Genomic DNA, 24,927 nt, shown 5'->3' with positions numbered 1-24,927 from the left:
CAAAGACAAAGTTAGGCGAGCAAATAAACTATGAGGAGCATGCAAAAGAATGGGCAAGTTAAGCAAATAGTCAAGAATACAAGAACACAGCTAGATGGAATATACTAAATAGAATTGTGAAGTCATCCACTTTGGAAGCTAAAGTTCAAATAGAATATTTCTTAAATGGTGGGAAATGTTGGCATTTAGAGAGATCTAGATACTTCTTTCACACGATTACGGTAATAGAAAGTTAACAGATATGGTGAGCAACTAGCAAAGAATACGTATTACATAGGGCTTGGAGTACAATACTCTAACAATTATATAGGGCTTAGTAAGACCATTGTATGGTTGGTATACAGATAGTTCTTCAATAAGTGATGGTTGCATTCTTGTGCAACCTCACATTATAGACAATCGTGCTTTAGAAACCACGCTTAAAGTGTTGGCGATGTAATTGAATTATCGCCAAACTTTGCACTTTATAAACAGTGTCCAATTCGTCAATCACGTTAGTGAATTCACGTTAATGAAACGTGCGTTACAGCAGATAACCTACACTTGTTTTACAGGAGTCTGACAATTCACTAGAATGATTCCTTTAAAGAAGGGACTGTGCGTAATCACAAGTTGAGTAGATGGAGTTTGTATTTCCAAAAAGTTGGAAGTAGGTGGTGATAGTAATAAAAATTAAAAGGTACTGACAGGGTAGATATGCTGGAGGTTTCCCCTGGCTGAGTCGTCTCAAACTAAAAAATCACTGGCTCAGTATAATAGGTTGCCCATATAAGATGGAGACGAGAAGAGTTGTGAATTGTTGAAATCTTGTAGTCAGGAGAACTTTGAGTCATTGAACATATTCAAGTCATATTCAAAAGGGACTTAAATGATGTGGGGATAATGTGGGTAGGTGGAGCTAAATGAGAAGTTTAGTCATGATTTTACTGAATAGTGAAGCAAGTTTGAAGGGCCAAAGAGCATACGCCCATGTCTTAAGGTCTTAATTAGACACCATGGTTCAACAAGCAAATCATATTTAACTCCGCCAAGAATTTCTACAAATTACTGCTACTGGTACACAAAAGTTCCAGAGATCAGAAGTTGAATGTAAAGTATGTATTTTTGACAGTTTATGTGGAAATTAGGTATTGTTACAGAACTTTAACAAATAGCTTTAACATTTTTAGTTTCATTGCAATAAAAATCTTATTTCAGTACTAAAAGGTCAATGAGTATCATAAATCAGACTAACAGTTTGCCTTTACCTCTATAGGACAGATAAGAATGGTATCTTACACAGACCATATTACCCTCATTTATTCAATTATTTCACATTTTTGGTGTGTACAAATTCTGGCAACAAGAAAGGTATTTGCTCAGCTGTCTACCAAACAAAGTATGTAAAAAATTGATGCTACTGACTGAGGATGATAGCTATCTTCATCTCCTATTTGTTCCAGAAGGTTCAGACATGATTATCAAGCTAAGGTATTAGATATTAGTGTTTGAAGCTACTTTCTACAATCAAATAGCATTTGGGTAATATCACATATTACTTTTCTTGACATTATTATTGACGACCTTCCAAGTGTTGAAGAACATATACCATTTGTCAGTTCACTGTCCAATTCTGTCTGTGCTTGCCTAAAGTGAGTCTATTGCTGCTCAATCTTGGAATAGGGAGCAAACCACTCTGCAAAGGCTGGTACCATTTGTCAAAAAAATGGTCACCTTTGACGAGACTCATTATCTTTTGGAATAAGTCAACAAGAAAAAGTGCAGATAAGCACTCCTTTCAGTAAACTTTAGTACAACTGCCATATTAAAATGTAAGGAAGGCAAACAGGTTAGTAAAAATATGTTAAGTAAAATCAATTTAACTTCTAAAAATGCTGAAGCATGATTACAAAATTCATGAAACAAAGAGCCACCTAGTCTAACTTAACAATGCAATCAATAGGAAGCACACAAATTTCTGTCTAATACTGTTTAGCTGTAGGCAGCAGTACAGCATAGACCACATATTATGCATGATTTCCCATTGGCCTTATTATTTCTTGTAATCAACAGAAATTATTCTTCAATAAACCTACAGTAACACAGTCAGAATTGTTGATCCTTCAGCATGTGTCATCATCTATACATTAATGATGGTGCATTGGGCAGAGACATCTGTTCCAAAAGATATTTTCGGGAGAAATAATAGGCACAAAACCGAGTAAAATAAAATAATCCCCTGAGATTCACAGCAGAAAAGTGTGATTTCAGACTTCATGTTTACAGCACAGACTAATGGTCACCCAATGCTGTATATATTGACACAATGAAAAGGGATTTGATCAAATTCAGCAAAATGGCATAAGTGTTTTGAGTTTGAAGGCAATGCAAAGCATTTAGGTTACGATCTGCAGCAGAAAGTTAATTCTTAAAGAAGATGAATAAATGTCTTCTTTCTCTTCAAAAGTTTAGATATTTCTTCAAAGTTTAGACACAAAACTGTGACATCATACACTGTGGAACTGTTGGATCATTTTGTAGGATTTTTTGACATACATTTAAAATCTGTCCTCAAAAACTACAGACAATTGCATCCTTTATTTTTGATGGTAATGCACATGATGTTAAATTTACCACAGAGATAACTAGTTCATAGTTTTAGAATGGCAACTATATATGTATTACTGAGACAGTGACATTACTGCTAAATTTAAAACAGCACACATAGATGTTTGCAATTTTATTCTCATTTAACATTTGGAAAAATATAGATAGAAATAAAGAGGATTTCTACTCAGATAACATCACAATCAAAAGTAGCATTGTAAAGCAGCTTCAATGATTTTCCAAATGATACAAAAATAAGCAAAAGGCAAAGTAAGAAATAAAGACTCACCCTTCCTAAGCTCTGGCTGTAAATCACTTTTGAATGCTCAATATGCTCTGTCACTGTTGCAATTTGCAAACATGGAAATTTGTGCACAGTATGGTCTCATAAACAACACTTTGGTACTGACCAATTAATTAGTTTTGATGACTGAGGAATAAATATTGGATAGGGCACAGGCAAGAAAGCCCCAAACGCTTTCTGAAAAGGGAGCCACAAGTTCTTTAGTGCCCAACTGAGGAAACAGAGCCTCAATTTAACCTCATCCAAAAGACTCACTCAGTGCAGCAATGGAATGTCAGTCAAAGTTCTGCGCTCACGTATCTGAAGCAGGATTCAAACCTGCAACCTCTGTCTCAAAGGCAACAATGAAACTCCTGAGCCATGGGTGACTCACTCACAATTGAAGTTTATTCTATTTCAGTTGAAAATTAATTGGAGAGATGTAGGTTGCCACAGTATGACAAAACAGATCCTTTAAATTCATCATGTAAATAATAATCAATTTCTGAATATCTGAAATCTTTATCTATACATGATCATTTCTACACATGAAGACTACATATCAGTCCTTCCAACTTAATCATGTAGCTCGATAAGTGTCACTTTTAATGAATACTGTTCAATTTTTTATTATTCTGAAGTCTCTCCCTCACTTACGTACTTATTTATTTCATTCATTACATCTGTGGTTCACAATTTCATCACTCTTGCTGTCAACCTTATTGCTGCTAGACATTTCTTATATGATAGGTACAGATACAATCCTTTGTAACTGCATTCCAGACATAATCTTGGTGACAGACTCATTCTATTAAGGACTAGATAAATATGATATAGTTTCGCAAGATTTCTTGCTCTGATCTCAGATCCTGCATTTCAATCTCCTCAACCAGTTCTACTGCTGTCCTCAAATCCCTATAGACAAACTGTACCTTCATAAAGTCTTACAATTTTATGTGGGTTTGCTAGAACTAAACAAGTTAAAAGTTTGTCTAACGAGGATGCAGCTAAATAGAAAACACTAGCTGACAAAACACACAATTGCAGCACCACAGAATTTAAAGATTTGTTGCTGAATAAATCTTCATCAAATATGATGGACATTTCCTCAACAAATTGCAAACAGCAAATATGTAAAGTTCTAAATTGCTAAGTATTCAGACACATCAATAAGCAAAATAGACTTTGTTACAGCAGCATGGGACAAATTTCTCAGTTACTAAGTTGACAGCTGAGAATTTCAAAATACATTTTCTACATTTCCAACTTTTAATATGAAGCATCCGGTCTTAGATTCATAAAAACTATTTGGTTTCTTAAGAGTATAACAAATAGGAATCAAGGGAGTACTGTCTTAAGTGGGGTAGTTACTCACCAGGTTTGTTGAGAAACCTGATGAATGATTTCTGGACAACCCAAGTGTTTTATGACATTGTCAGGCAGTCAAATAGTTCAAAGCCTGCTAATACATCATAATGTTCAAATTTGTGGAAAATGTTCAAAGGGTTTAAATTTCGGTCTTGCTAGCAGTTGCCTGTTTACCTGTTGTGGCAAAATATCTATAATTTATACTTTCAAGGATTATTTAATAACTTAGTTAGGGGATCACTACGTAGTTATAAATGTGCAGTTCTTTTCCGGCATATCACTTTTCAATTATACAGTATCAAATAAAATAATTAAAATTTCAGTGAAAATTGAACAACAATACAACATCAGTATTCAACTTTGGGAACCTACAATAAAATAAATTATACATGTTCTCATACTTCATTTTCCACAATTAAATATATTCAGATAGTAGCACAACACAAAATAACTACAATTAACAACTTAGAAAGTTTCAAAGTGTGACTTTTCTAAGCACTATCCAAATGTTGTAAATTTAACCGGTATTTAACTTATTCCGAGCACGCCATTTGGAAGAGTTAATAAGAAAATTATTGAGGGTGCTTGTGTAACTGTGGTAATGTCCCTACTTCTGCGCCAGGAGGCCCGGGTTGAAGACCCACCTGCTCTAGAAGTGTGTTACAAATGGCTGAACAGGTTGATGAGAAATAACTTGCATAAAAAGTCAGCCAGAAGACTCAGGTTCAAGTTCAACCTACTCCAGATGTATATCATGACACAGTTAAATAGGTTGAATAAAAATACCTTACATAAAAGGTTAGGGTTCTTGTGGTGCAGTGGCAATGCCCATATACTGGAGTCAGGACGCTAAAGTTCAAGTTGCACTTGATGTATAGTAACATCTCTGAACGAGTTGTTGAGAAAATATTTACACAAAAAATTGTGTTCTTAGCTTTATATTAAGTTTAGTCAAAACAATACTAGAGTTACATAGGACCACAATGTTACAAACATGTTTGTGGTCCTGTTTATTAGTTTAATGCTGATAATACTTTGTTTCTAAGAACTCACAAGTGCATAATACATCATAGATGTTATGATAGATAGACCATACATAGCATACAATTTTTGGTGAGCATTTTGTCCACAGCACAATTAAGGTAAAGATCTGGATGTAAGTTTGCTTGCTGAACTGAAGGTTTGCCGGAAGCTCAGCGAGCAGACTTACATCCAGAACCTCAACCTGAGCTACAAATCTTCTCCAAACTCGCTAATACAACATTTCCAGAAAATATTAGATATAAATGAAGTTCTATGATCACTAATATCACTGAAGCTGCAATTGCACAAGATAAATGGGACAGGTTCTGATCAGATAGATACAAATTGAATAATTCTACTCATATTTATGTTAAACAGATAGAACTACATTTGTAATTGGGCTGTGCAAAAAAAACTGTAAATTCCCCAAAGTTTTGGTCTGTGCTCTGAATGATTAATAACCTTTTCCTGATGGAGTATGGCTTGATATCTTGAGAAAGATAACTGCAACCTCAAACCGTGTGTTCTAACTTAGGTAAGTAAAATATTAATTAACCATATTTTCCCATATTTTTTGAAAAATTATACTGTCTTATATAATATCAATGTCTTTGGACAATAGATCAGTCTAAGAGAAAGCAAGTGTTAGTCTTTCATTGTGATGTTTTGAATTGGCTGACAGAAATTGAAAATAACTTGCCCAATGATAGCAGCTCGGGGGAAAGACACCAAAGCCCTTACTCCGTACCTCAAACTGAAAGTAAATTGAAACAGCAGGCACTAAGGGGCAACCCTGTGTCCACCAGCACAGGGCATCACTACACATTGTGTGAAGCAGTTTAATTTTAAATCCAACCACTTCAGGCTACCAATTAAAATTATGGAACTGCCTAAAAAAATGACTATATCATCTATTTAACCAATAGAGGTTAGAAAAGAGTCAAGAATGATTTATAATGGAAGGCAGAAGTGAAAGGATATTTTTTCATGCTAGCAGTAACTTCTTCAAATGAAGGCAATAATTTATCTTACAAACCAAAAGTTGTAGATAATAATTATTTTATTACACTCTTGAGCTGGCCATAAGAGGAAATCGTCAAAGGAATATCTTGAAGTTGGTCCATTCAAAGTGTCTTATTTTATACTCCTCCGTTTGCACAGATCATGTCACATGAGAAATATGAAACATGAGCAGAATAATGTCATTCAGTCCTTTTTATTCACTCTACCAGTCAATGGAATCATGGCCGAGCTTCTACTTCAACACCTCTTTCCTGCACTACCTTGTATCCCTCGATGTAGAAATTGATTTCAGTCTTTAACATACTCCAGAACTGAGCCTCCACAGCTCTCCAGGATAGAAAATTCCTAAGATTTATCACACTCTGAATGAAGTAATTACACCTTATCTCAGTTTAAATCAGACCTCCCCCTCATTTGGAGACTGTGGGCAGAATTTTCCTATTTACAGTTAGTGTTTTGTGGAGAGAGATTCATGGTGCTGTCTGCCATGGCTCAGAGCTGCCAGGAACTTTAGGCCATCACATCTATGATTCCATATTTAAACCCCAGCTGCATTACACTTCAGACACTGCAAGCTTGGAACCGGTCTTCATAAAACGATACTCAAACCTGAAATTTCAACACTGAAGAAAGAAAGAGCTTGCTCTACATTTTGCAGGCAGTGACCTGAAGATGTTGATGGGTAGAGTAGTAAAGAGGACAGTCTTCATTCCAGCCATCCACCACAGGAGTCCACAACCAGACCACAGTGCCAATATGCCCTTACTCGTTTTCTTGGTTTAGAGTTAAGACCTCAGTTTTTTAAAATAGAGTTTGAAAATGATATAGTTCAAAGTAATACACTATAATATTATAATCATGCTTTCATAATACTACCTTACAACAGGATTTATTAATTAGCCCTTTTTTTCATTGCACAATACTCAATCTAAATAATCCATTCCCTAGTCAGTTCTGCAATACACTGCTCTAGAAAACCATTTTTCATACTTTCCAAGAATTCATTCTACACAACATTAGCTACAACATTGTTCTCATAAAAGTCTTCTACACTTTCTCCCAAAGTGTTTATATCTTAATGAAGCAAGAGACCCAGAATAGTATGCAATTCTCCTGCTGATGTTTAACTAGAGTCTAAAACAAATTTAACACAATCTCCTTACTCTTCCACTTTGCATCCTTATTAATAAAGCTCTCCCCAGCTGCGCTGCCATCTTTAGTGACTCGTGCACATATACAATCATATCTCTCTGCTCATGTACACCATTTAGAATAATATCCTTTATGTTAGATATTTTTTGATCAACCCATTATTACATAACACTGAGTAGGTAGGACTTGAACTTAGACCACCTAGTACAGAGCTAGAGACACTACTCTGTGCACAAGAGCCCTCTAAAACAAACTCAACCACTACCAAAACCCCAGACTGAACTAGCGACATTTAGATCTTTAGCTTAAAGTTCTCCCAACTGAGTTATTTCAGCAACACACAAAATCTGCTGCACCTGATATACCCAGGTGGTCTCCCATCTAAATCATAGAATCCCTCCAGTGTGAAAGCAGGCAATTCAGCCATCAAGTTCACACTGACCCTCTGAAGAGCAACCCATCCCCAAACCTATCCCTGTTACCCTGAATTTCCCATGGCTAATCTACCTAGCCTAGACATCTGTGTAAACTATGGACTACTTAGCATGGTTAATCCACCTAACCTAGACATTTTTGCTCTGTGGGAGGAAACCCACGCAGACACAGGGATAATGTGCAAACTCCACACAGGCAGCTGCCCAAGGCTGGAATCAAACCAAGGTCCCTGATGATGTGAGGCACAATACTGACCAGTCCTGAATTTGCTTAGCTTAAATGATCAGACCTAATCAGGCATTTACAGACTAGTGGGAGCCCTTTATGTTAGGCTGTCTCACCATATTTTTTCCACCAAATGTATCATGTCACATACTTCTCTGTATTGAACTTCATCTGCCACACAAAAAAAAACACCCTTAATCCATGAGCTCCAACATTATCTAATAATGTCTTGCAGAATATGTTTTCAAGTATGTTCTGGAAGTCCTTATTAATAACATCCTCAAACATTTCCCTGGCCATTGCTTTTGTCACCTCTTCAATACAATGCAATCAATCCCATCAGCTATGTCCTACCCTTTACAACTCCATACTGGTCCTCTCTAAACAGCTGGATATTTTCAAAGTGTTCAAGTCAGGATACCTTCATATTGTAATCTCTGTTGAGACTATTAATTTTTAGAAAACAAAAATTTTTAGAAAAGAAAAAGAATTACTGGACAAGATGATTTCAGTTTTATTTATTCACTCATGGGACGTGGACATTGCTGGCTGGCTAGCATTTTATTGTGCATCACTTGCTCTTGAGAAGGAAGTGGTGAGCTGTTTTCCATGTGCTAGAGGTTGCACAATGCCTTTTGGGAGGGAATTCCAGGATTTTGACCCAATGACAGTGAAGGAACAGTGATATATTTCCTTCAAGATGGAAGTAGCCATGGGTTTGGAAGGTACTATCTGAGGATGTTTGGAGGTTTTCTGCAGTGTGTCTTGTAGATAGAATATACTGCAGCTATTGAGTGTCAATGGTTGAAGGATTGGATGTTTATGGACGCAGTGCCAATCAAGTGGGTTGTTTTGTCCTGCATGGTGTCAAGCTTCTTGTGTGTTGTTGGGGCTGCACTCATCCAGGCATGTGAGGAGTTTTCCCACACGCTCCTGACTTGTGCCATGAAGGTGGTGGATGTGAGAAAATTGCCACAGTGTCGCTCATCTCTAACCTGCTCTTGCATCCACTGTGCTTATGTGACAAGTCCAGTTCAGTTTCTGGTCAATGCTAACACCGTGGGATGTTGATGGGGGGGGGGGGGGGGAGAAATTCAATGATGGTAACATCATTGAATGTCAAGGGGTGGTTGCCACTGTTTGGAGATGGTCATTGCCTGGCATTTGTGTGGCGCAAATGTAACTTGCCACTTGTCAGCCCAAGCCTGCATATTACCCAGATCTCGTTGCATATGAACACGGACTGCTTCAGTACCTGAGGAGTCGTGAACGCTGCTGAATATTTCCGCAATCATCGGCGAACATCTCTTCTTATGTCCTTATGCTGGAGGGAAGGTCATTGATGAAGCAGCTGATGATGTTTGGGCCTTGTACACTACCCTGAGGAACTCCTGTAGAGAAGCCCTGGAGCTGAGATGTCTTACACCTCCAAAAATGCAACTATGTGCCAGGTATGACTCCAGTCAGCAGAGAGCTTGCCACCAATACCCATTGATTACAGTTTTACTTGGGCTCCTTGATGCCACATACAGTTGAATGTAGCCTTGATGTGAAGAGTTGTCACTCTCACCTTCCCGCTGAAATTCAGTTTTTTTGTCCATGTTTGAATAAATGCTCTAATGAAATCAGGAGGCAAAAGTGAGGACTGCAGAAGCTGGAAGTCAGACTCTAGATGAGAGTGGTGCTGGAAAAGCACAGCCGGTTGGGTAGCATCCGAGAAGCAGGAAAATCGACGTTTCAGGCAAAAGCCCTTCATCAGGGCTGAAGGCAGGCTGAGGCCTCCAGGGTGGAGAGATAAATGGGAGGAGAGTGGGGCTGGAGAGAATGTAGCAAAGAGTACAATGAGTGGATAGGGGTAGGGATGAAGGTGATAGGTCAGAGAGGAGGGTGGAGTGGATAGGTGGGAAGGAAGATTGGCAGGTAGGACCGGTCATGAGGATGGCGCTGAGCTGAAAGGTTGGAACTGGGGTAAGGTGGAGGGAGGGGAAATGAGGAAACTGGTGAAGTCCACATTGATGCCCTGGGGTTGAAGTGTTCCAAGGCGGAAGATGAGGCGTTCTTCCTCCAGGCGTCGGGTGGTGAGGGAGGGGCGGTGGAGGCGGCCCAGGACCTGCATGTCCTCGGCAGAGTGGGAGGGGGAGTTGAAATGTTGGGCTTTTTTCACAATGACAGTTAACTCTTTCAGGTAGTAACTGCCTTTTATGTTTGCCTTTGACAATTGTGGTGCAAATCACAATTCATTGCCCTCCATGTGTTCAGCACTCTGTTCTCTAATGCACACACAGTAACACAGCCTCTTCTCCATTCTCAGAGACCTTCAAAATCACTGCTTGAAAATTGCCAAATAGAAACCTTCAATTCAAACAGAATATTGCTCATTTTCTCTTTACTTGACCTCTCATTGTGTTCTGTACTACCAAACAAAAAATAAAGCTAGCTCAAACCTATTGCAGTCAGTTTCATCCATTTGCTTCATAGCAGTTCATTCATATTCAAGGCACCAAGCCATCTATACATACTTCTAATATGTACGTTCACATCTATATTCATAGGGATGGGAACCTCAGGACGCGAGGACGTTTTCTGAAACCTACTAATGTTATAATCAGAAAACCAACTGATCTATTTTCAGAATATACCCCAACCCACTTTGATCTTAAAATATCACTACAAACAGTAGACAACAGATCCTAGCACATAGGCTATCACAGAAAACTGTACCAAATTAATGATAATAGATCTTAGATGAAAAGATCTGCAATTCCCTGTTTTCCCCTTCTCACTGGTCCTCAACTGTTAAGTGCAATTTTATAATCATAGTTAGCACCGCTATAATATTCTCACCTACTTCCTTAAAACCCAGGATGGAAACACAGCCACTTATTTACATACAGTAAGGTGCTATAGGAATAAGCAGGCTGTCTTGGTTAAACAAAGCTGACATACACAACAGCTAAGGCCAAGACACTGGGAGAAATCATCTTTAATAGTGTCAAGAGAACTTAAGGTCCATCTGAATAGGGACACAAGATCTCAGCAACCTATTGCAATTGAGAGATAACTTCCAAAAATGCAGATACTGATTATGGTGATTAAAAAAAACTGTTAGATTTCCCTTGGGAAATCAAAAGTTGCAACATTACTCAGGCTGAGCAATTTTTTCTATTCATCCTTGGGACGAGGGCATTGCTGGCTAGGCCAGTATTCATTACCCATTCCTAATTGCCCAGAGGGCAGTTAAGAATCAACCACATTGCTGGTGGGTCTGGAGTCACATGTAGGCTCGACCAGGTAAGGATGGTACTTTCATTCCCCAAAGGACATTAATGTACCAGGTGAGTTTTCCCAACAACCGATAATGGCTTATTCTTAATTCCAGATATTGATTGAATTCAAATTCCACCATCTGTCAAGAGCAGGATTCAAACTCGGGTCTGCAGAACATTTTCTGGGTCTCTGGATTAACTATCTGGTAATAATACCACTCGGACATTGTAACTTTCTTCCTAGTATTTGGAAGGCAATGTATGGAAGCAGTTCGAAATCAGTCAAGCAAGAAGGCCTGCTGATGAGGGCAGTTAGTATGACCATCATTTTGTGTTCTTATACAAAGGCAAGTTGTACTGACTGAACTAAACAAGTACAAATTCAACTATTTACGTGAACTTGGTTTCTGAGCAATAAAGAAACTTAACCATCCATTTGGGTTTTTCCTAAAAAGGATTGTCTATTTCACCCTCAAAAGATTGTAAAGCACAGTGGGACAAATAAGACAGACCCAAATCACCAGTTCAGATCATAAGGTTACGAATAACAATAAGGAATATACTGGAGTGTAATCTGGTAATGGTGACATGGTATCTGAGACCTAGGTGATCAAAGAAATCAACCATACATCTCCTTGAGAAATAAGACTGAGGAATTGAAAGGGAAGCACAATTTAAAGTGAGCAAATTCAATTTCAAATCAGATATAGAAAGTGAAAGACAATGAAGGAAAGATCAGTCTAACAATAAGAATAAAAATTAGAAAAGTTTGATAGAAAACAACTTTTTAATTCATTTTCTTTTTGCAGCTCCAACCTGAAAAACATGACTCCAAGTTGGCCATAATTTTGCCCAGTCGGTCTTTGGTCATTCAATCAGTCTGTATCAAATCATGCAAACTCTTAGTAAGCTGTTCTGTCACATTTCTGTCACACTATAGAGGCTCATTTATTTCACTATTACTTTCCGTTAACTCTACACCGCCACTGTCACAAAAACCTTTACAGTATCTGCAGTCATCTAGATTTGATTTCTTGTCTTCCTTGCTAGAATTCAACCTCAGGTAACACCAATGTGTTGAAAACTCAGCTGTCAGTACCCTACAAGTGAATTACATCCATTACTGCATTTGTTACTGCTTCTTCAACATACTAAATGTAGTTTATTTGTCTTCAACGACCTTTCCCTCAGCTGTCATAAAAATATTTTTACAGATTTGTATCACTTATCCTTCAGTTATTCTTTTCTGACCTTGAATGTACTCTTTTCTTTCTATTCTTCAGGTGAGGCAATGGCCTAATGGTATTATCGCTGGACTGTTAATCATGAGACCCAGGGCTTGAATCCCATCATGGCAGATGGTGGAATTTGAATTCAATAAAAATCTGGAATTAAGAGTCTAATGACAATGATGTGAAACAATTGCTGACTGTCAGGAAAAGTCCATCTGGTTCATTAATGCCCTTTAGGGAAGGAAAATGCCATCCCTACCTGGTTTGGCCTACATGTGACTCCAGACCCACAGCAAAGTAGTTGGTTGACCCTTAACTACCCTTGGGACAATGAGGGATGGGCAATAAATGCTGGCCTACTCAATGTTTCCCTCATTCTGTGAATGAATATAAAAAAAACTAGAAGTAAAGCTCTCAAGAGTTCTTGCTTTTTAAAATCCTGCAGAACCATCTTTCTGACAATGTTATTTTGTCACCTTTCCTGACAGTCTACCGTGGTTTAGCATCTGTCTGTTTGACTTCTCCATTCTGAGAAGTCTTGCAGAGCTTTTTCCACAGTAAAAACACATGTCACACCTTTATGTTTAGATATTCAGGCCCACACATATCATAGAGACCAGCGAAGCCCATATTTCATACAAGTATGAAAATAAAACATCAGAGCATTTATAAGAATAAATAAGTTATTTTTATTTTTGGATCATTAATTTCATTCCCACTGCTTGTTTTGAATATGGTCACTGTTTGTTAGGAGCTGCTTCCAGTACTTTACTAACATTTGCATTAAAACAGTAACCACTAACCCCCAATTTTATTCAACTGAAGAGCTGAAGGTGATGACAGGATTACAGTCAAGCCTGAATCTGTTTAAGCATATACACTTCCAGCTACGGGCACTGCATAACAACAAGAAACTACAGCAAATTTTTTCCCTCATTAACTCACTGGCATTGAGACTAACTCTCAACACCACCACTGAGATGAGCTGGTGAAGCGTAGACTAGGAATCAGAGAACGAGTAGCTGAGCCATACTTCCTGCTCCTGTTATCTAGTGCCTTAATAAGCTGAACCATCAATTGTGCGATAAAGCAGTTATCATCCCAATATAGTTTGTTTCTCTTTGCAAAACAAGATATATACTAATCATGACAGTTTAATGGCATCCTTTCAGTATTTAATTTCTGCACACAGAATCAATATGACAATGCGTTCGAATTGCAAATCTAACCATTGCTCTGCAGGCAAGATACTATAAATCAATCTATTTTCACATAATGTTAATTTTTATGACAGTCATTTCTATAGCTGATAGAAAAAAATTCGTATGCAAAGCTCATCAGAAATGACACAAGTTTCCTGAACTCTCTCATATTGCAGAATACAATACAGTAGTGATGGAGAATAGTAGCTGAGAAATTTTAAAGGAAAACTCAGTAAGCAAAAATAATGAAATTACAAACTTAAAAACATTATTAGAATATTTACATATGCTCACACATTATTTGTTTAGTTACTGCAACTTAATTCCATGTACATTATAGCTTTCTATTGCACAATAAATTATGTAACCAATTTCTCAATGAAATATTGATTATACATTAAATTGCATTTACTAAAAGCAAATGTTACGCATGCTCTTCTATATTAATACTTGAAATAGAAAATCGATTTACGTGTAATTCAAAATGAAATAATGCAAATATTGGTCATTACTTTTTTAGACGTGTTCAGGAGTGCTGGCTTATTATTAAGCATGCCTTAATAATAACTTACAGGTTCAATCTTCAGAGCATTTCTGTAGCTGCCAAACAGAGCCGCTTGAGTCTTTAAAAATGCACGAGCAACTCCATCACCTGTGGTTGTTGACACTTTCTTAAGTCTGTTCTTTAGAGCTGACAACTGTATATTTGAATAAAAATAAGGAACCAAAAAGATAATCAGTGCCCTGAAGTGTCTAAAAATAAAACAAATACAAAGCATCATGGTGATAAGGATCGTCAATTAAGCCCAAGATAAAATTTAGCTTTGGTAATCACATCTTAAACTGACGCAATTGGAGATATTACACCTGCAAAACAAGCCACAACATTATCACGGTCCAAAGAGAGCTGTAACAATTCTAATCAAACGAAACCTCATATCAACTTGAGCTCCAAACTGTTTTGGCATACATAAAACATTGATTCTTTTCATAATAATCAGAGAAATCACTTGAATAATATAAGGATATGTGCCATCATTCTATTCTTCATAGATACAAGTTTGAAGTATGAAAACACATACAAGTTGTTCAACTTTGCTGGATATTACTGGTTGAGATAATGACTGACCCATCACCTAATCTTGGTGTACTTCTCAGACAATATATTTCGTATCATTTTGATTCTTTTCTCTAACAATTGCATTCCCAAGTCAAAGTTACAGTTTTGCACTGCAAACAGAGTGTAACTTAAACAATAACTATAACAAGTGAAACAGAAAAAAAAACACTTGAAGGCAAAATATAGCAGATGCTGGAAATTTGAAACAATTGCAGAGAACTTTGGAGAAAGTCAGCAGGTCTGGCAACACCTGTGGAGACAGAAACCGTCAATGTTTCGAGTCGGGTATGACACTGCTTCTGAATGGAAAAATGTTGAAAAGTATGTGCTTTTTAATACTTCGAACAGAGGCAGAGGAGGAGCAAGACAGCAGGCATTAGAAGGAGGCCCAATGCCAACGAGGTTATTAATAGTGGAGAAAGAACAAAAGGTAAAGAATAAAGAGAGAATGGGTTGTCACTACTACATACAACAATATACAAAACCTGACATGGTTGTAGGGGAAGGGGACAAGGAAGAGAATGAGAAAAATGGAGGATAGTCATAAAGCTATTATTGAATTCGATCTTGACACCACAGATGATAGAGTGCCTAAGTTGAAAATGCGATATTAGAGTCAGAGATGTATAGCATGGAAATAGACCCTTCGGTCAAACTCATCCATGTCGACCAGACATCCCAACCAAATCTAGTTCCATTTGCCAGCACTTAGCCCATATCCCTCTAAACCCTTCCTATTCATTTACCCATCCAGATACCTTTGAAAGATGTGCAGATCAGGTGAATTGGCCATTCTAAATTGCCCATAGTATTAGGTGCATTAGTCAGAGCGAAATGGGTCTGGGTGGGTTACTCTTCAGAGTGTCGGTATGGACTGATTGGGCAGAAGGGCCTGTTTCCACACTGTAAGGAATCTAATCTAAAAAGAAAATTGGAATTGTACCAGCCTCCACCACTTCCTCTGGCAACTCATTACATGCGCATACCATCTTTTGTGTGAAAACATTGCCCCTTAGGTCTCTCTTATATCTTTCCCCCTCACCCTAAACCTATGCCCTCTAGTTCTGGACTCCCCCACCCCAGGGAAAAGATTTTGTCTATTTACCCTATCCACGCCCCTCATGATTTTATAAACCTCTAATAGGTCATCCCTCAGCCTCCGAGGCTCCAGCGAAGCAGCCCCAGCCTGTTCAACCTCTCCATATAGCTCAAATCCTCCAACCCTCACAACATCCTTGTAAACGTTTTCTGGACCCTTCCATGTTTCACAAAATCCTTCCGATAGGAAGGAGAACAGAATTGCACGCAATATTCCAAAAGTGGCCTAATCAATGTCCTGTATAGCTCCAACATGACCTCCCAACTCCTATACTCAATGCTCTGACCAATAATGGAAAGCATACCAAACACCTTCTTCACTATCCTGTCTACCTGTGACTCTATTTTCAAGGAGCTATGAACCTGTGTGCTCAGCGACACTCCCTAGGACCTTACCATTAAATGTACAAGTCCTGCCCTGATTTGCTTTTCCAAAATGCAGCACCTCACATTTATCTAAATTAAACTCCATCCGTGACTCTTCAGCCCATTGGCCCATCCGATTAAGATGCCATTATACTCTGAGGTAACTTCTTCGCTGTCCGCTATACCTCCAATTTTGGTATCATCTGCAAACTTACTAACTATACCTCCTATGCTCATATCCAAATCATTTATATAAATGACAAAAAGTAGTGGACCCAGCATCGATCCTTGTGGCACACCACTGGTCACAACCCTCCACCACCACCCTGTCTTTTACCTTTGAGCTAGTTCTGTATCCAAATGGCTGCTTCTCCCTGTATTCCAAGAGATCTAACCTTACTAACCAGTCTCCCATGAGGAACCTTGTCGAACACCTTATTGAAATCCATACAGATTATGTCTACCAATCTGCGCTTATCAATTCTTGCTTCAAAAAAACTCAGTCAAGCTCGTGAGATATGATTTCATTTCCTGAGCTTGTACTGTGCTTTGTTGGAACATTGTAGCAGGCCCAAGACAGAACAATTTATATAAGAGTACGGTTGTTATTGAAATGGCAAGCAACTGAGAAGTTGGGGTCACTCCTACAGATGGTATGGAGGCGCTCTGCAGAATGGTCACCCAGTCAGCATCCACTGTCCTTTTTCTTTACGTTGTCTTCTTACCGCCCCCAACCACCCCTACAGCCATGTTGCGTTTGCGTATTGTTTACTTTTCACTTAGTAGCAAGGACTTATTCTCTTTTTTCACACCTTAATTTACACCCCTTTCTTTCATTGCCATTAATGACCCCATTATCTTTTGCATTGGTCCATTACAACGTATGTTCTCTTGCTCCTCTATCTCTGTCAGAAGTACATACAAAAGAAACCTTTCCCAAACCTTCCAGATAAAAAAGGTTTATTTGGCAAAAACAAAATAGTGTAGTTATTGTTTCACTTGGGCAAACTCTCAAATTTATAGCTACAGAGAATATTTAGAATGAATGAAAGGAATTTAGTGGCAGTGATTCATGTTGGTAGAAATGATGAAAAACCACAAACTGTCTAAGTGGCTATACAACAGTGATTTCACGTTATGTTTACATAGGTATGACTGGCGCATCTGAATCATGATGAGTGAATGCTGATGGACAAGTGAGGCCTCAAGCATGTTAGACAAACTGCGCTTCTCAGGAAATACACAACTTCCCAGAAAATACATTTTTAAAAATTCTAGCAATGGAAAGCAAACCCCTTTCGGTAGATTCACACAGCACTACTGACTAAAACCCGTGAGCGTAACTCATCCACTGACTCTATTCAATATATCTTGAGGGTCAGCAAGTCAAGTTTATTTTCTGTTCAGAATAAGAAAATCTATAAATTTTAAAATAAACCTCAAAGCAGAATATAGTAGGTAGACAGTTCATGTAGAAAACAATTTGATGTAGCTGATGCAGATGAAATTAGACGCACAATTTGTGATGGTAGTGAATACCAAAGATCAAATAAATCTCACTGAAAACTGAAGAGCAATAAGGCTTTTAAAAGATACAAAGGTGTCAAGTATTACACATCTTTTCTATTATTAGATTTGAAGTTGTAATGCACTAGTCTGCTTCAATATTGAGGTTGGATATAATAGACATATACTTGGATTGTTAGGATAAATGATGATTGAAATGACAGCATTTGTGACAGAAATAAAAGTCGAGGCACAGGATATTCCAATGGGAAAATTAACTGTCACACACCTCATGATAGAGAAGACAGAATTGAAGTGAATGGGAGATTCAACAAACTCAAGCTACTCTAAACATACATTCTTGCTGAACAATGAACACAGTAATATAAAACAAGACATATTGCTTACTAACAATGAGAGTAATGATTTATCTACTACTGGAGACATACAGCATCAAAATGCCTAGAATTTCTACAAAAGGTTTGATGATTATTCTAACAAGTTGATTAGCTTTAAGTCTATTTCAACACAGTCCTGTTCAGCCTCTCCTCTCTAATCGTCCATAAACTACAGATCATCAAAACCCAAATTCCTTTTCTTCATCACCTTATACTCCCTGACAAACAATGTCTCTCAGTATTACGAACCCACAACTTTAAAATTCTCAATCTCGTGTTCAATCCTTCCATGGCCCTACCTTCTTGCCTCGAAAATCTTAGATGTCTAACTCCTCCAACTCTTGCATATCCCTAATTTCCATTGCCCTACTATTGGTGATGGTATCTTCATCTGCTCAATGTCTGTTCTCAAATTCCTTCCCTAAACCTCTTTTCTTTTCTCCTATTCTTTAAGACACTGCTGAGGATAGAACTATGAGGGGCAAGGGTAGGGAAAATAGGCAAAGTCTTTTCCCTGCGGTCGGGATGCCCAGAACTAGAGGGCATAGGTTTAGGATGAGAGGGGAAAGATATAAAAGAGACCTACGGGGCAACTTTTTCACGCAGAGGGTGGTATGTGTATGGAATGAGTTTCCAGAGGAAGTGGTGGAGGCCGGTACAATTGCAACATTTAAAAGGCATTTGGATGGGTATATGAACAGGAAGGGTTTGGAGGGACATGGGCCGGGTGCTGGCAGGTGGGACTAGATTGGGTCGGGATATCTGGTTGGCATGGACGGGTTGGACCGAAGGGTCTGTTTCCATGCTGTACATCTCTATGACTCTACGACTAAGCTTCATTTAATATCTCATTATACAGATACATTTTGTTTTCTTATCAAATTTTATTTGGTATGGTCTCATGAAGTGATTTTTTTTGCCATTTTATCATGTTTAAAGACACTATATAAGTGCAAATTGTTATCAAAATTGTGATTACTGAATACTCAAGTAAAAGTCAAATTTTTTTAGACTATTTTTTACAGTTACATTTATGGACTATTACATGGATACTATTTTTGAGGGGCTGAAATTCATGCTACTGTCGGAAATAATATATTGTTAGCAGAAGCCCAATTGATCTCTAAACAAATAAAAAACCACAATTTATGGGAATTACTGGATAAAAACAATAGAAACAAAAACAAATTAGTAAGTTTTTATTTATTCATACAAAAAGGGAAGTAAAAATATTAAACGGCTTTAAATTACAATTACAGGGTACCTTTTAAAGAAATTTCAAAACCTCTACTAGGTATATAACTGTATTCCATGAGTGCTACAGGGGAACTGAGCTCAGCTGAGCTGTGCACAAAGGAGGATGTCACCTGATTCCGACCTGATGATCTTAAACATTCGCACCAAATTGGTGTGAACTGTACATCAAAACACATAATCGCATTAAAAAAATTCATTTCCTCATTGTAACATTTATGTATAGGATAATACCCTGACTCACAAATATTAATCTGTTATCTGTGAAGAACCAAGATTGACTTTTACACAAGATATATGGAAAATTCCAGATATTTTGGCCAAAAATAGGGATTCGGCTTTTAATAAGATTGACTTTTACTCGAGTATATAGAGTACTAGTGGCACAACTAATATTAAAACTAGTAGTATTATAAGACTACTTTTATCTTGAAGGCAGTCAAGGCAAGTAAGTCAGTTATAAGTTACTATTCCACAATGGCAGACTGAAACACTAACATTCCATTTAAACAATTTTGGTCTGGAGCCTGTGAACTTTGACATGCCTCATCAGAGTTAAGGAATAAAAAGGGTATGGAAGTTTAAACAAATTAAGATCCTGTAACATATACAAGAAAACAGTTTATTTGAATGTGGAATTGTCTTCATCAATTAGGAGATATTTTGAGATGTAATGCATTCAGAAAGCACTGAATTTTCCCCTTGCTGGAAGCGAAACCACAGACAGTAAAATAGAGATCAGGCTGCGTTTGCTTCGGAGAATTATTTCCTACACAGGCACACTGTCGGTGCCCGTATCAACGGCTGCATTGAAACAAAAGTTGGCTTGATACAGACGAACAATATCGTAAAGTTCTTAACCAATTCTAAATTCTTGCATTCCAATTTACTTATCATTTATTCTCTGTTAGTATGATTCTGACAAATCAGTGAATGTTGGAAATGCAACACATAATCAGTGTATTTCAGAGAATGAGGTTCCCACTTTTTATTGAATGTTAGTAATGCATATGATTGTAATGAAAAATATTTATCCAATAAAATACTTTAGAAGCAGTGAATCATCCCCTGTAGGATTCAAAACGATGTCCCTGGGTCAATCATCCAACTGAGCTACGAGTAGGGACGAAGGGGTTTTCTCTACAAAGCCTTCACATGCTGGGAACAGTACATAGAATTTAAACAAACTAAATTGTTTGTTTATATGGTTTGATTTATTATAGATTATCCCAAGTTCATTGATGTTCTGTGTGAGCAGTTTGAACCCTCTAAATAAAGCCACTTCTCTACTTTGATAATATTGCAAAGCTTTAATAATCCATCCACTGACAATTGCAGCACTAACACTCATTCAACAATGATGTAAACAGGCAGTTCCACAAAATGGGATGTTGGAAAGTAGCTCAGAGACAGAAAACTATCATCCTGCTGCTCCAATAAGAATAGCTGTGCATACATTTGAGAGTCTATTATGTATGCCATTCTTCCAGTTAGCAACAATAGTTACAGTGTAGCAGTTTTCTTTCCGTTTATCTGTTGCTCTGTTGGTCCGTCTCCTATTCTCCACAATTTTCAGTTCATCATAAACTCTGCTTTCCATTTCCTAACACAGTTAACACATCATTATCATTATCTTTTCATAGAAATTCAACAACTGAATGAATCTCACCTTCTTACTATCAGATATTTTACGTGGTGGATCACGAGTGAATCTTCACTTGTAGAGTATCATGGAAAGCAGCCCCTCTAAACTAAACTATCCCATTTTAATTGGCTATTTCCTCAGCCACCTCCCTCAGAACTCTAGGATGTAACCCATCAGGGCCAGGAGATTTATCAATTTTAAGACCTTTTAGCTTTTCTAGCACTTTCTCTTTTGTAATGGCAACCATACTCAACTCAGCCCCCTGACTCCCTTTAATTGTTGGGATATTACTCATGTCTTCCACTGTGAAGACTGATGCAAAGTACTTATTAAGTTCTCCTGCTATTTCCTTATCTCCCATCACTAGGCTTCCAGCATCAGTTTGAAGTGGCCCAATGTCTACTCTTGCCTGTCGTTTGTTTCTTATGTATTGAAAGAAACTTTTACTATCATTTCTAATATTACTGGCTAGCCTACCTCCATATTTGATCCTCTCCTTCCTTATTTCTCTCTTTGTTATCCTCTGTTTGTTTTTGTAGCCTTCCCAATCTTCTGATTTCCCAATACTCTTGGCCACTTTATAGGCTCTCTCTTTTTCTTTGATAGATTTTCTGACTTCTTTTGTCAGCCATGGCTGTCTAATCCCTCCCCGGATAATCTTTCTCTTCTTGGGGATGAACCTCTGAACAGTGTCCTCAATTTTACCCACAAACTCCTGCCATTTTTGCTCTACTGTCTTCCCTGCTAGGCTCTGCTTCCAGTCTATTTTCGTCAGTTCCTCTCTCATGCCCTCATAATTACATTTAACTGTAACACCATTACATCCGATTTTGCCTTTTCTCTTTCAAACTGCAGACTGAACTCTACCATATTATGATCGCTGCTTCCTAAGTGTTCCCTTACTTTAAGATTTTTATAACGTCTGGTTCATTACATAGCACTAGGTCCAGACTAGCCTGCTCCCTTGTGGGCTCCATGACAAGCTGTTCCAAAAAGCCATCCTGTAAGCATTCCATGAATTCCCTTTCTTTAGATCCACTGGCAACATTGTTTACCCAGTCCACCTGCATACTGAAGTCTCCCATGATCACTGTGACCTTGCCTTTCTGACATGCCTTCTCTATTTCCCGGTACATGTTGCGCTCCTGGTCCTGACCACTGTTAGGAGGTCTGTACATAACTCCCACTATGGTTTTTTTGCCTTTGTCGTTCCTCAATTCCACTCACACAGACTCCACATCATCCGACGCTATGTCATTCAGCACCATACACAAGCTTTCTCTCATTCACTCAATATAAATTCAGATGATGATGTTTTAGTAATTAACATATTACTAACAATAAAAGTTATCTACTGGGAGCTGTTGTCTACATGAATGGGAAAAGTTCAAAAGTAGCTTACTTACAGATATGATTCAGAGATGCCGGTGTTGGACTGGGGTGTACAAAGTTAAAATTCACACAGTACCAGGTTACAGTCCATCAGGTTTATTTGGAAGCACTAGCTTTCGGAGTGCTGCTCCTTCATCAGGTGCTGGTGGAGTATAAGATCACAGGACACAGAATTGATAACAAAAATTTACACTGTGATGTAACTGAAATCATACATTGAAAAAGACCTGGATTGTTTGTTAAGTCTCTCATCTTTTAGAATAAGCATGTTGGTTTTAGTTCTTTCATGTGTAAATTCCAGAACTTTCTTGAAGCTACATTCACCTTTAACAATAGGTGCAATGTTGGCCCAGATAACGCATTGAAGGGGTGAGGTGCCCTGTGCCCCGATGTTCAGACTGATTCTAATCTAAAAAAGGGATTTACAGAATCTTACATGGATTCATGCAGTGTTTGAGCAAAACAAAATGTAATTCTGCAATTACAAATTCACCCCACAAACTTGTGTGTGTGTGTAAGAGTGAGAGTTAGACCTATCAGAGTCTGTGAGAGAGTGTGTGTATGTGTGAGAGTGTGAGTATAAAGGAGTATACGTCTGTGAGAGGGTGTGAGAGAGAGTGTATGCATGAGTGAATGAGAGAAAGCTTGTATATGAGAGAGGGCCTGCATGAGTGTGTGTGTGCCTGTGTCTGTGTCTGTAGAGTGTCTGTGTGTGTGGCTGGCTGTGTCTGTGTCTGTGTGCGCGCATGTGCGTGTCTGTCTGTACGTGTGTACTGCAGTGGGGTCACCTGTAGTGTGACATGAACCCAAGGTCCCAGTTAGTTGAGGCCACATGGCACCCATTGTTAAATTCACTTGAGAATGCAACTTTAAAGAAAGCTCTGGAATTTACATATGAAAGAACTAAAACCAACATGCCCATTCTAAAAGATGAGAGACTTAACAAACAATCCAGGTCTTTTTCAATATATAATTTCAGTTACATCACACTGTAAACTTTTGCTATAAATTCTGCATCCTACGATCTTATACTCTACAACCACCTGACAAAGGAGTAATGCTCCGAAAGCTAGTGCTTCCAAATAAACCTGTTGGACTATAATTTGGTGTTGTATGATTTTTAACTACTTACAGACAAACAGTTATACAAATTTGAATTGATGGAAAAAAATTTTAGGTTGGAGCAAAGCATGTAGTGTAATTGGAGTCTGCTGGCTTTGCCCTGCTTTAAGCAGATATTGTTCTTTGGCCTGGTAAGGTTATTTAGTTTATTATAGCACCATAAGAACACATTTTGAAATGAGTTATACGTATTGGATGGATGACAGACATAAAACTACTGGAAAATAAGAGCCGAACAAACATTAGACCTAGAGAAAATCATCATATGAAGCATATAATGCCCTGGAAATGAACATACCAATCAGGACTAAGTTTAGAATAAAGGTCATGCGGCAATCTGTTCATGGGGTAATATATGATTATTCTACCTGCAGCATTTCCCACTCCCCACAGCCATTGCATCTCAAAAATTGTCAAGTGGTCGTGAGGCTTGTGGCAGTACTTTCATCTCTCATTCAAAACAGTGGAAGCATGCGTGTCCCTGCAAACATTACCTTGCTTGAGGCTAGATGCAATTTTCCTGCCGTGAGACTCCCAATCTTTGTCAATAAGGCTATGTCATAGGACAATACAGTGAATGTGAAACAGTGAGGGTTTTTTTTGCATTTTAAACACCCAACACATAAATAATGATTTTGCTTTTACAGACAAGATAACTGCTTGTCTTAAGTAGTTAAAAATGCAAGACCTTTTAAAAACATAATCAAACGAAATAAAATAAAAACAGTAACTGAAAAAGGAAATATCAGTAGACATGAAGTGATATAAAAGATGATTTGGCTCTGAATTTCATGACTGTAACATGTTGCAAGAAATTTGTTGGAGTTAACTAAAACTTTAGATAATGGTCACTGTCAGAATGTACTGCCATCCTGACAAATGCAGTATAATTATAGTCAGAGTTTATTGTTGGTTTTTCATTTTTGGAATCTTTACTTTATTAATTCCAGGTTTCAGGATAGCTTAAATTATTTAAACTACAAAAAGAATGTCCAGGAAGACAGATAAACATATTGCCACAAACACACAAAATGCGAGAGAAACTCAGGAAATCTGGCAGTATCTGTGGTGAGAGAGAAAGAGGGTTCATGCTTTGAATCCAGTATTATTCTTCTTCAGAACTGAAAGTGAAGGAATATTTTTAACATACTTTTGGCAGAGGCAAAGACGGAACATGGGGACAGATGGTGGGATCAAGATTTGGCAATTATAACAATTAAGGATGGAGTTG

General features: G+C 37.9%; 1 protein-coding gene across 6 annotated transcripts in view; it reads right to left on the bottom strand.

Moving 5' to 3' along the window:
- dennd1a (DENN/MADD domain containing 1A) overlaps positions 1 to 24,927 on the bottom strand; it is a 533,820-nt gene that overhangs the window by 147,734 nt on the left and 361,159 nt on the right. For all 6 annotated transcript variants that reach the window (XM_087998441.1, XM_043720136.2, XM_043720139.2 and 3 more), the window contains one exon: positions 14,368 to 14,493. In XM_087998441.1, the coding sequence (XP_087854567.1) occupies positions 14,368 to 14,493 (126 nt within the window). The remainder of the gene's footprint in view (positions 1 to 14,367; positions 14,494 to 24,927) is intronic.

This window comes from Chiloscyllium plagiosum, unplaced genomic scaffold, assembly GCF_037043375.1.
Source record: "Chiloscyllium plagiosum isolate Xiang-an unplaced genomic scaffold, Cpla_swu_hap1 HiC_scaffold_21, whole genome shotgun sequence".
Lineage (NCBI taxonomy): Eukaryota > Metazoa > Chordata > Chondrichthyes > Orectolobiformes > Hemiscylliidae > Chiloscyllium > Chiloscyllium plagiosum.
The sequence above is the reverse complement of the archived record's forward strand: the minus strand, read 5'-3'. Positions and strand labels throughout refer to the sequence as shown.